Raw genomic sequence first — 12558 nt, 5'->3', positions numbered from 1 at the left:
CTCGTGCCGGTCTGCATGAGTGCCGTGACGGTAGAGTCGGAAGAATAATAATAATAGTCCGAATGGTAATAGACCAAATAGACAACGAGGGATATAACATAGAACACCAGCGCACTGGCCAGTAAAAACCAGTCAGCAATCGATCCATTGTCTTCAAACGAAGCACCAGACTTACGCGACCTCGAACGGCATGACCGCCTTCAAGTACGTAACACCAACACGCGCATGGTCCTTGCGGCGAGGAGCGAGGCAGAGGAATATAATCCATATAATGAACAACGGCTTGATGAAGACACCCGTCAGCGCGGTGCTAACACATGTATATATGAAGTAGTCGTCCGCCATGTTAAGAGAATCCTGAGCCAACTGAACAGAATTGAACTTGAAGGAGGCAATCCAGAAGAAACAAGCCACAAGCAGGCGCGCTCAAGAAGGAGGAAAACGCCAAATTAAAAGAGTACAAGCTGGTGAGCCTCAGGTCTGCCCTACTTGCTTAAGGCACCCTTGAGCTCGAGGATCCCCCCACATTCTGGTAAGAGCGGTCGAATGATGCGCCGCTGGATCGAGAATCGAGGCTCGCCATTGGTTTGGCAACACGCGATCTCAAGACCAAAAACGCCTACCGCCAAGAGACAGACGTGCGCTCAGCCGCCACGATCGACCGGCCCATTGGCTCGTTGGACTCCTTACAGGTGGTGCCTGTCTAGCGCTGCAACCTTAGCGAGGGAACGAGTATTCTGGTGACTCTTGGCACGAATGACAGCACCGACCCTTGGGACGGCGCTGAAAGACACTCGCAATTAGTGATTGCGATTCTGCTTTGTGCAAACCCACAATTGACTATGGTTCTTTACCGAGATACTTGGTAACTGTAGAATTGTCTACGTGTAGCGATCCTAATCCAAGTTTTCTCGAGAGCCCAAGGAGCAATTGAGTGGGTGTGCTGAAATTGCAAGGTCCAATGGTGGCTTCGGTTAGGCATGTTGGGGTGCTTCAGCCCAACGGCGATCACTGGGTTAGTGGTGGTGGCTGAGCCGCTTGGCTTTAAGCTTAAAGTTGTCTCTCCAGCGTATTATTCCCGCTTGGCATAACTCAATTTACTGTGCGTACGTAGCAACAACTTCGTCATCGAAAACATGCCATGAAGAGCATATCAGCCATTGCGATAGTAGAGTCGTTCGCATCAGCCAATCAAAGCCCTTAATTTAAAGAGGCCAGACTAGAGTTCATGGCTCTAACACTTACTCATAGCTTAGGATAAAATTTTGGATTTAAAATACGAAAAAAAATGTAATTTGTGGAAAAGAAATCAGCATCAAAGACCATTACCGCAGCGGTTGAATTCAATTTGAAATAATCTGTGTTCAATCGTGAGGGACTAGAAGTACTATATTAACAAATGTGTCCTCTGTCTTATGAGATCATTCGCGCTTCGTCCCGCTCAGACAAAGTTCCGGGACCGTTGATGGAAAATTCAAATCTTTCTGCCATGTTGCTTGCCTTGCCTAACGTTCTTAGCCTAGTCGTGAGATCCCTCGATTAAGATGCTCTTGACGTCTCATGTGAGGTTGCCACTGAGGCAGCCTCTGGCCTTCCAGGGCAAGGTGTATCAGGAGAGAACGGCATCTCTTGGCCGTGACAGTGGTGAGGACAATGACTATTAGTCTGGATCCTGACCTTACCCACGCACGGCCTTCTTGCCCTGGCGAGAAAGCAGGAGACTTGCGTATCCTTCCCAGCTGAGCAGTCATCGCAATACTGCTGAACGTACAGATAGCACATGATGGTTTCTGGCTGTCAACCTTGGGAAGCCTTTAGAAAGGTTTGAAGGCTAAAGTTTGCCAGAAACCAATCAGAGTCTGTAGTACACTGTTCTGGCATTACAGAATAGCAGGCGTATGATAAGTGACGGTGACAATTTATAGAAGTTCGAGTATGTTGAACAAAGAAGTATTCAGGTGATTGTACGCACACTCAAGAGCATTGCCTCAAAGACATAGCATTCTTGAACAAAGACATCTGATATGGAAATGACCAGTCATGCAATAGGGCCCGTTCGAGTACGGTTCAAGGTAAGCCATCACAAGAGCCTTGAAGAGATGAGGAGCTGTTGTGAGGTCGACCTTTCGCTACTATATACCTGAGTACTAAAGATATCGGTTTTCCAAATATCCAAGTCCACCCTGCAAGAGGTATTTCAAGGATAACGTCTTTTTCTTGTCAAACAAGGGGCTTTGAACAAAGACGCCCTTTCGCGACGAACCCTGCGAAAGACACCAACGGTGTAATCACTTCCTTTCATTACTTGAAGATTGTTGGCCATATACGGGGAAGCGTTCAGCCACTGGGCCCGTCCGGGAATCTAATTGGGTGTCTTGGGCACTCGCCCACGTAGATCGTCTCGTAGTGTATTCCATCACAGCCTACCCGTCCACAACTAGACCAGGTCCTCATGATGAGGCATCCATCGTAATAATGATAAAACCTTCTAAAACACATGGCTCCTGCACGGTTCCCTATCTCACCTTATCTTGGTTGGATGTTGATGAGACTAAGTATCAGGCAGGAAATAATGAACTGAATAATCGAAGTGTTGTCTTCTACACAATTGCATGCTTGCAGGGGACTCAACATCAAGTTTTTATAGTGGGAGACCAGGGCTGAATCATTTATGACTTAAATTATTCACTCTCTTTTATGCCAACATTCTGATTATCCCCTTTGTGATGAGCTAAGAGCCGTTGCTGCTGTGGTCATTGCACTAGAAGAGGAAGTCCGATGCCAGACCTACGATCTGCTTTAGCAACTTAGGGCTGGGGTGTGGAGTTGACAAGGTGAATTGGTTCTCCTTTCTCAGAAGTGACGAATGTACGTCAATGACTGGAGAGAAATGGATTCACTTCTCAAGTCAACTCACTTTGCGAAGAAGCACTTTGAATCGTCGACTTCACAAGATCTTGGAAAATGCTTATGCAATTAAGTGTAGGATATCCTCTGTAAGAGCATATGCTAAATCGAAGACATAAAACGGCTTTTTATCCAACGCTGAAAAGATGTGAGATTATGCACGCCACATCTCACCTGCCCCCTGTGCCCCACTTGAGGTGCAGGGCGGCCCTTGCCCGGTAGTTCGCCTGTGATCGATAGCGGGAGTGTGTCCTGTCCCTGCCCCTCTACACCCATCCCGGCCACTATCTACCCCGCCATCCAACCCATCGCCATCTACCATAGGCCTAGACCCGCGACTCACACCAAGTGATCAACCCTGCGTTCCCCTCTCTAGATGTATGTGCAGGTGACGGTGGAAGTGCCAGAGGTGCTGCAGTCGGTGTAGACGGTGCTGCCCTGCTTGATGTCGAGGATCTCGGCGCCCGTGACGCCCAGAGTGCTGCCGCTGGTGGTGGTGACCGAGCAGCTGGTGAAGGTGACGGTGCCGAAGTCGGCGAATGGGACCATGGAGTTGCCAGACTGGAAGTCCTCGACAACTGTGAATCACGGATTAGCACTGATTTGCATGATTGGAAGCGGAGAGGACTTACTCCACTCAGCATTGGTCTCGCACAGCTTGTTGGACTCTCCGGAGAAGGAGTGAGTAACAGACTTGCCCGTGCTGAGGTTCTGAATTGTCACCGAGCCGGCGGACGTGGAGGTGGCAGTCGCCGTCATCTTGATTGAGTTGCCAGCAGCCACGCTGAAGCCAGAGAAGGTATAAGCGTAGTCGGGATACCACTCATACCAGGCGTCAAAAGACACAGAGGTACCCTCGACGTAGAAGTCGACACCGGTCTGGAGGATGGCGGTTTGGCAGGTATCTCCATCAATACCAACCCACGCAGAGGCAGCATACTCGGTGCGGGAGCTGCCACCGCTGGGCATCTTGGGGGTCGGAACAACAATGGTTCCAGTCACAGTCTTGTAGCCGGATCCAATGAGGACAGCACCGGCCCAATTGCTGCTGTAAGAGACATCGGAGTTGTTGGTTGCAGCCTCAACCTCGAAGGCAGTGGTGGGAAGCTTGGGATTCGTCTTGCGGGCATTGGCGCGGGCGCGGCGCTCGTTGGCACGAGGCTCACGCGGAATCAGAGTAACTCCATCACCAAGGTCAATGGGAGCTGGGACAGCAAGGACGGTTGAAATGCCAACAATGGCGGCAAAGGCTGCGGTGAACTTCATCTTGGTGATGTAAAAGGAGCAGAGACTAACAACTCAGGGGGCAAGCGGGTCAGAGCGAAGATCTGAGCAGGCTGTCGAGGCAGGAGACTTGATGAGCGGCTGAAGACAAGAGCAACGACGATCACCTTGACAGGAAAGCTTGCTGATCTTATACGCGAGAGGACATCACCAAGCATTGTCGGCGCCGACCTAGTCGGAGCTTGATTTCTCGAACCATGCTTCCAATCGCAGGTGGTATTGACAAGGAAGACGAGGCGTTGTCTGTACGATGCTATAGGACAGTCGAATTAATTGCCCAATGCAGGTGGTGATCCACCTTCCCAAAGCTCAGTTCAAAGCCGCGTCGACTTAACGCCCTCTCGCCGTGTAGGGTTGGAACTCAGCGGGTCTACGAATGAGGCGTGGCAATGGCTGGAGCCCGAATACCAGCGACCTCGCGGTGGCTAGTGTCGTAGTAAAGGTCGAGATAAAGGCCATGGAACACGTTGATAATGCACCGACCACCCAGGAGATCGTTGCCAGGAAGGGGAGGATCGCCGCTCATGTTCTCGCTGGCCAGGCGACATGGGCCGCAACCCCTTCTCGAACACATCTCGAGTATGGTGACCATCGAATAGAAGCTGGTGACCAGAGCCTTGGCCGTTCTGGAAGGTAACATCTTGGCGATGCTGAATTGCGCAGATGGCGCATGCTTCCCGAGATCACTTCTGTCTTTCAAGTCTCTCGCCGGCGTTTTCGGCATGGTGCCAAGGGCCGGTAGACACACGCCAAGATAAGGATGTAGGAACGCCAAAGTGATCACATCTGGGGGCGGGCTGGCTGTGTGTGGGTGGGGAGCGACTTGTCTGGGTGCATTGGCCCCTGGGTGGTCCAAGAGACTCCAGATTCGGTCAGGTCAAGCTTCCTCCAAGAGATGCCCAGAACGCCTCCCGTTGTTCAATGCAGATGAGTAGACCAACGGGTCTTGAAAAGCAGCCCTCGATGGTAGCCAAGGAGCCAAGGCTTCCCCAGAAAATGGCTATGCATCGCATTGCCAATACCAGTAGGGTTTGAGGCTCTAGCTGGCATCACACAGACCCAGTAACCCGGATATCTGCTCTCTAGACCGTGATTGTTTGTTGTTGCAATATGGTTAAATGGGTTCCCGCAGTCCAAGCCGGCGGCCGAAGAGATGGTAAGCTCTCTAGCACCTATTTTGCCCATCGCTTTGTACCACCCCTTGTAACTGATCATGCGCTTTCTGCAGTGTAGATCCAGAGAAAGGAAGTTCGATCCAGTCAGGCGAGTCGGGCTCTAGCTCATGCCCTTGTATACCTTATCTCGTAGACGTTGGGATTGCAGGGCATGCTGGAGAGACCAGTCCGGCAAAGCAAATGACTGGCATGTCCTAAGCCCCATCCCCCGAGATCATTACCGCGGTGGATGATCCGGCACTTGCAGGGCCGGGCCTCGCTGTTCATTGGAGTGGCTCTCGCTATCCTGGATGGCCTGCTAAACTGCATGGGGAAGGTGTATGGTGGGGGTACCCGAGCAGAACGGCTTGGACAGTTGTGTTTCATCGCCGACGATCTTATGCGCCGACTGCGAGGCCGCACCTGTATAAAAGCAGGCTATTCGTTGTCGAAGTGCGCGAGGCAATATATTTGGACAGGCCATCCGGGTCAGCCACGTATGTCGTCTGGCGCACTTCATCTGGGCTGCCATCTTTGGCCAAGGCTCTTCACCAAATGAAGCGTCATGCGACCTTGAGATCCGACACGACTAGAGTCGCCATGAAGGTTCATGTCATGACTCATTCGCGACCAATGCTATAATATGCAAACTGATTGCACGTTGATGGGTGTTGAAGCGAGAGCGAGAGTGTTGGGGCGTAGATTGAGGTGTCCAAGGAACGCGTCGCTTGTTGTGACTTGGAGAAGTGATATGGACATAACAAGGCAAGCGTCCCGATATAGCGATATTGGATACTTCTATTGTACCTGTTATAATGCGCGTAGACATGAACTCCACGAACTGTTGGTCTTTGATCCAAGCCACTTCACTTCTGCTGCCAGTTCGTCGATTGTATGTGTCGGCTTGATTTGGGAATGGTCCTGTCATGCAAAGGTGTCCGTAGGAGCAATACCGGTCGAACCAGGAGACGAAAGTTGAACACTAGCCTCTACATCTCTTTTGTGACGTTTTTTAGGCGTCAATAGTCCTGAGCTAGAACCGAACCGGCATGTCATATGATATCAAGCTACGAGTACTTTTGTCTCTAATGCTTTCAACAATGCTGATGTGCTCAAGGCCGATTTCTGAGGAAAGATACCCATTGACAATCCCCCAAGATCCATGTCTGCGAAGTCGCCGAAGTGGTTGCCGGCCCCACAGCACTCCTTTGCGGGGCCTGCAGCACCCAGCTTCAGGGGTTCAAGTGTACATTCAGGGGCGTTCTTCCTTATTAAGACTTCTTAGCAGCAACGTTTCTCTGCCCCATTGATCCAATGTCTTTTCCCAATCAATTTGCCCATTAACTCAGCCGTAACAAACGTTCTTTTAATTATCGTTTCCATTGACTAATATAGCAGGTTTTCAGAGTAACTTCTATGCTATGCTCCCCACGCTGCCCGCGTGCCACAGACGTAACCTTCAAGAGCTCTTGCAGCTGTCTACCCATTTAGCGTCGCTTTCAACAGGATTGCTACTTTTGACATGTGCTTCAGCTGGTTCTTGGTGGGCTACGTACCTGACAACACCTTCCGAATCTGGCGTATCAGAGCTGGCGCATCCGGTGAAGTTGACGAGGCAGAAGTCCACCAATCGTGAGCAAGTGTCAGTCAAGCTCAGCTAGCCCCAAGCATCAATGAACTACCGTGTCATGCCACGGCTGTCCCGGAGCCCTGATAACCAGCAGTTACATAATATCCTTCACGAGGCTCTGCGAGCACCTGCCAATGCTGTTCCAGGCTATCTCCCTCACAAGATTGGATGTTGCTGCTAAGTCTACAGCCCAAAGAGTAACATAGTGATCATTCGCTTGTGGATCATTCTGTCATTGCGTTGACTAAGCTAAGGTACATCAAATCGGACATTTGTGTTATCTCATCCAACATATCTGATACAGCCTCCTTCCGAGTCGACTTTAGTGTCCATTCGCCCCGTTGGAGCAGCATGAACCCCCATTCGCCCCGTTTGAACCATTGGCTCCGTTCTCGAAAGCAAGTTTGGACATCTTATCCGCTGCATTTACAACACCTTCGCCCTTCGCAAGCACCTGGCTGGGTGTACTGGAGTAGCTGGGCGGCACGTTCATAACCGGGTTGTTTGTGAAGAAATTGCGTGGACGCAGGAGCAATGTAATGGGCTCGGCTGGCATGACGGGGAAGTCTTCCGGCGCCGGGATGTGGGTGACACCGAATGTGTGCCACAGTACTATGTCTGTGTTCTCAATTGACTCCGTGCCATCGCCAATCCACTCAGGCAAGCCCATCGATGGCTCACCCGAAGTCTGAGGGACGTGGCGGCCTGCAGGCCAAAGTTGGTCGTCCGAGTCTGTAACAAAACGTCAGTCAGAGCGTGTCATTATACCAGAGGAATCGCCGTGGTGACGACCCGCCACCTACACTTCGTTACATGAACAGTGTGCCTGGCAAAGCCAGCTCGCTTCCACACCAATGATCCCTCCTTAGGCAACAAACGCGGTGCCTCTCTGCTGACGAGTTTATATGACGCAGGCTTCTTGCTCCAAGGGTGCAGTTTGCTCTCATTGACCATATCCCAAGTTCGTGACGTTGTACCATCATAGTCTGTCATAGACTGGCCAGTCGTCGCAAGCTTTGTACGCTTGGCGTAGAAGGCGTTACCGTAGTAGTTCTTCGGACTGCCCACCGGCTCATCTGAAGGAACAGCATCCGCCATATATACAGTGTTGTTCGGCCCATCAATATTGGGGTCGATACGTAGGCAGAAGAGATGCTGATGGTTGTGTGCATTCACCCCTATATCAGGTTAACTAGGGTGCTTCAATATTGCCACTGATTTCTTTGCTCACCAGGTGCTACCTGAGTTCCCCAGCCCTCGGTGTCCTCGCCCTCGTTTAGGGCATATGTGTTGAGGATACCCGTAAGCTTGATCTCGGGCTGGATAGTTCCATCTTGCTGGAAGAGAATTAATCACCGTCAAAAAGATGAACTTTCATTGGGGTGTACTCACATGGAAAACCCACTGGATAGCATACTCGTAGTTGGCAGCAGTGAAAATGTGTTGCACGATCAGCTTACGAGCCCTTGTCACAATCACAGAGTCATCTCTGAAGTCAGAGTGCTTAAACAAGATGCCGTCGTCCTCCTCATGAATGCAGATTGCATTCTTGATCGTCCGTACTCCACCTGCTTGGGTTGGGAAGTGTGCATCGATATAATGAATTGCCCCCTTGCAATCGCAGCCTAAACTAAGGCTGTTGGTCATGTAGCCACCTCCATACTCGCCGAGGTCGAAAGCATGCTTTCGGTGGTGGGGGCTTTCTGGTTGTCCACTATAATCATATTAGCAAGTGCATCTCATTCAACTTTGATACAGCTCTACTTACTAAGGAACGACCATCTCTGCTAGTGAAAGTCTGTAAAAGGTTGTACGCACAGTACCCTTGTCGTTGTATGTGATGTTGTTGAGTACAATGCCCTCCCGGTAGTTGAAGCCAATGTGGAATTTCCATGACTGCCACTCAATTTCTCGACCCGTCAACTTGAAAGAAACACCTTCCGGCTGAGTTATGTTGATTGGCTTCAGGTTGTTTCTGTAGCCTCCCTCCTTCTCGACGGCTGCGGGATGATAATTGATGGGTGGTGCCTTACTCAGTGGACGACGAATTTTCGGTATGTCAATAGCAATAATCTCTTTCTTCCCAGCGTCATAGATGGGGCAGAAGTCGAGTGGGTACTGATATTGGCAGTCGTCTAAGTTCGGCCGGTAGTACATCAACGCTTGCTGCAAGCGTACTACATTTCCGTGCCGCTCATCGTATCCAATGGTCCAGGGGTCGCAGTAGACCTTGTGCATGTCCTCCTTAGGAATTCCGCTGAGCTCGCACTGCTCAATTACCTTAGGATCGGTACGGCAGATGTGCTCGACGGCCATAAGCTCCTCGAGAGTAATCTATTTTCTTATCAGGTGCTGTTATCTCGCATAAAGCGCGTGGAAGACCTACAATGGGCTGTACTCCGTCCATCTGCTCCCACTTCACAATTTTCACCTCCTTGAGATCGACGAGACCGTCGAACACCTTCCCGCCCGGTGCGATGACAACTATGTCGGCAACACGGGCTGGTCTTGGCGTATTTTCGGGGTCAGCAAGCCATGTCATCATCTCGGCCTTCCTCGGCTCGTGCAGCGAGACCACATTGAAGAAGACATCGCCGTGGGCCTTCTTGACCGTGGTAATCGCAGTCTCAATCTCCGCAAGGGAGAGAGGATCGAACGGGTGAGGCACCGCCTCCGGAACGGAACCCATTGCTGCTCCTGACTCTGGTACAAAGGTCTCTGTCTGATGCGCACAAAATGTTGCACAGCACGCGTTTGACACACTTGAAGAGAACAGTGAGACTATTTAACTCGAGTAGTACGAGGTCTTAAGCACCAAGTGATGATGTCTAAATAGGTTGATCGATTGATCGAACTACCCAAGGCAATACAAAGCGAACCTAATATGTTTTCCCTTCAAGCATTCAAGATCCAGATCGAGCCATCAAGTCCAGCCATTGACGATTTAATCCGCAAGTCGGAGCTCTTCTGGTGACTGATAAGGTCCCTTGGCCCCTCTGGGCGGCGCTGATAAGCTCCACCGATTTCGTAAGAGCGCTTTCATACCGATGCCGCGATAAGCCCCGCACCGTGGCTTTGGAGAAGCGAGCGACTTGCTGATTGGTGAGGGGTCTCCTCTTGACTACCAGAGCCACTCAAAATCGCGTGTACTTTCCGAAATAGACCCCGAGCTGGTTCCGAGCTCTGTCCATACGGACTTTATTTCCTCGATTGTATTAGCCCAATGATGCTCTCTTGTCTGGCGTCCTGTAGTCTAGACTTGTCAATATAGATCGGTCATCGACTCCTTCATGGGCGTCAGACGATTTTGCAAACGATTGCCTCACTCTATGACTACTTATGGCCTTACAGTCCTTACCATAGTCAATCAGAGCCCGTAGGTTTTGGATGACTATAGCGGCGCAAGCACGAGGACTGTGTCTGTTCACCTCCCACACAACTATTCCGACCGCGCACTGAGCATCGTACACCATAGCTGATTGACCTTCGATGACTTTACTTCAAACGAGTGTATAATTCTATATTCGAGTATCTGATGTTCAAAGGGGCCGCCATGGAGCTGTATTTGCCATCAAGAGATGCCTCAATTGATCGAGATGAGAGCTCGAAATCGGAGTCGATCTTAAGTCATGATACCTTACACTTTTTCATCCTCTTCTCAAATACACACAGCTAGAACGCTTATTTGACGTTGTAAGGGCTATAATTCCCTAGATAGCAACGTATTATACAAAGCTAGATTTGACAGCTATTACTTATTGTAGTAATTACAGGAAGTCTCACACAATGGAGTTCTCGAATATCGTTTTCAGTCTCCAATCTACTCAAGTGTCTCCAGACATACAACACTAGATATCAGCATAGATGATTTCAAGGCATGTTTTCTGAGACGTCGGCTGGTAAAATAGACACAACCGCAGACTGCTCAAAACCTTCTTGGCCTGACAGCTCAGACGACAGTCAGCCGGCGTTCATATTATGTCATTTGTTTGTTGATGACTACACTTGATGCTGCTATACCATATAGTTCTCTTGCTTTCTGTCGTTGCCTCATAGAGCACTTATCTAACGTGTTATTGTAAAGTACATATACCCCGGCTGACCATAACGCCATGTCTAGGTCTAGCCTAGTATAGCACCGAATCTCGGGCGACACGACTGTATCAAGAGTTTTAGACGTTCCCAACCACCTCGCCTCGTTGTATCAACTGGCTTAAGCATTTCCGTTGTGCCAGCATGGCTCTCGATGTCGTTTCAGAGCTCAAGTTGTTTTATGCAAGGCTCTGAATGTCAGATCCACAAGACATTAGCAACCTAGTGTAGTCGATAAGTCGACTCGTCACGATAGTGGCCGAAAAGTGTAAGAGAGGTAGATACTGGGTTACAGTAGTCATTCCCATTCGCATGGCTGGGTTCGGATGCCCGCACCCCACCGCTCCATTCTCTCTCGTCCAAAGGTGACTTCCATCATAACTTTCCCGAACTCATCGACATCCTCAACTGTAGTGTCAGTAAACAACCTCTCTGTCTGCTCGCGATGCATGAACCCAACATCAACCTCAGAGCATAGTCGTGACCATTCGTACGCCGAGTTTGCGTCCCACACACCCTTCCGCGTCGTGAGCATTGTGCCGCCGGGGCACGCCGCCCATCCACGCTGCAGGGTCAGATAAACAGTCTGGATGCCAGATGCAATGCTCCACGTTCGCCGAATCGATTCAGAGAGTATCCATGCTCGCCAGAGTGCTTCGTCCCCGACAGCCTGCGGCAAGGGCCGGAAGGTGGTTATTGTGCTATTAAAGGTATTTTCGGGGACAGTAGTCATCTGCTGGAGGAAGTCTGACAGGTTGGAAATCCGGGAGGCGCTTTCGAGCATGTCGTTGGACCATTTGAAAAGCAATGGGATGCGATTTTCTGCTAGGTGTCGAAGTCGGATGTCAGTATCGAATAGTCCTAGTATTTGGTAGACCAGGAGTGAGTGAACACGGGCGAGATGGTCAAATGTGTTCATTTTATCAGAAACTATCTCTGAGCAAGAGTCGTACATGGTGTCTTGAAGCAGCTGCTCCGCTCTGGCCTGCAGAATCTGGTACGCTGTCTCTTCGTTCGCCGGTGTCCTGGAGAGGAAGCATGATAGTGCAGAATAGGCGTCTTGCACACACCTTGGGAAACGTTGTCGGTAGAGTTGCCGATGAATGAAAGGATTGCAGCCCTCCTTTGCCCATTGCGATAACCATCGATAAATCCCCTGGGATACCGTTTTAGGACGGAGCTGGAAAATTGAGAAATGTCAAGATTTAATATGTGCTGCAGTTGCCACGTCACGGGGGCGAGGAACCATATATCGCGGGTGTTCAGGGCCACATCGAATGGGGATGAAGTAAGTGAGGCGGTGTTGCATGCTTGGATGCTTTCCTCGTTACTGGATGGCGTGGATATCTCAATGTCGCTGACGGAGGTGCCCTCATGTATCACCATTGGCGTGTCAGCCGCAGTGAGACTTGGTTCCACTGGTGGGTGGAAGATGACAAAAGCAGAGGGTCGTTTGGCTGGATAGGTGCATTCGATGCCCCTTTCTTCACA

The 12558-nt window shown here is 50.4% G+C and overlaps 2 protein-coding genes across 2 annotated transcripts; both read right to left on the bottom strand.

The window, feature by feature from the left end:
* Positions 1 to 3279: 3279 nt before the first annotated feature.
* On the bottom strand, positions 3280 to 4173 carry UCRPA7_1166 (putative acid proteinase protein; the record flags this gene model as incomplete). Its single annotated transcript, XM_007913753.1, has 2 exons — positions 3280 to 3485; positions 3540 to 4173. 2 exons carry the CDS (start codon positions 4171 to 4173, stop codon positions 3280 to 3282), a joined length of 840 nt encoding a protein of 279 aa, XP_007911944.1.
* Positions 4174 to 7297: 3124 nt separating this feature from the next.
* Positions 7298 to 9664, bottom strand: UCRPA7_1165 (putative peroxisomal copper amine oxidase protein; the record flags this gene model as incomplete). Its single annotated transcript, XM_007913752.1, has 6 exons — positions 7298 to 7707; positions 7779 to 8153; positions 8207 to 8312; positions 8368 to 8689; positions 8744 to 9309; positions 9362 to 9664. The coding sequence occupies 6 exons, from the start codon at positions 9662 to 9664 to the stop codon at positions 7298 to 7300; spliced, it is 2082 nt and encodes a 693-aa protein (XP_007911943.1).
* Between the last annotated feature and the right edge of the window lie 2894 nt (positions 9665 to 12558).

Source organism: Phaeoacremonium minimum (assembly GCF_000392275.1).
Source record: "Phaeoacremonium minimum UCRPA7 unplaced genomic scaffold PA7_03_scaffold_62, whole genome shotgun sequence".
NCBI lineage: Eukaryota > Fungi > Ascomycota > Sordariomycetes > Togniniales > Togniniaceae > Phaeoacremonium > Phaeoacremonium minimum.
Note: the sequence above shows the minus strand (reverse complement) of the source record. Positions and strands in the feature narration are given on the sequence as shown.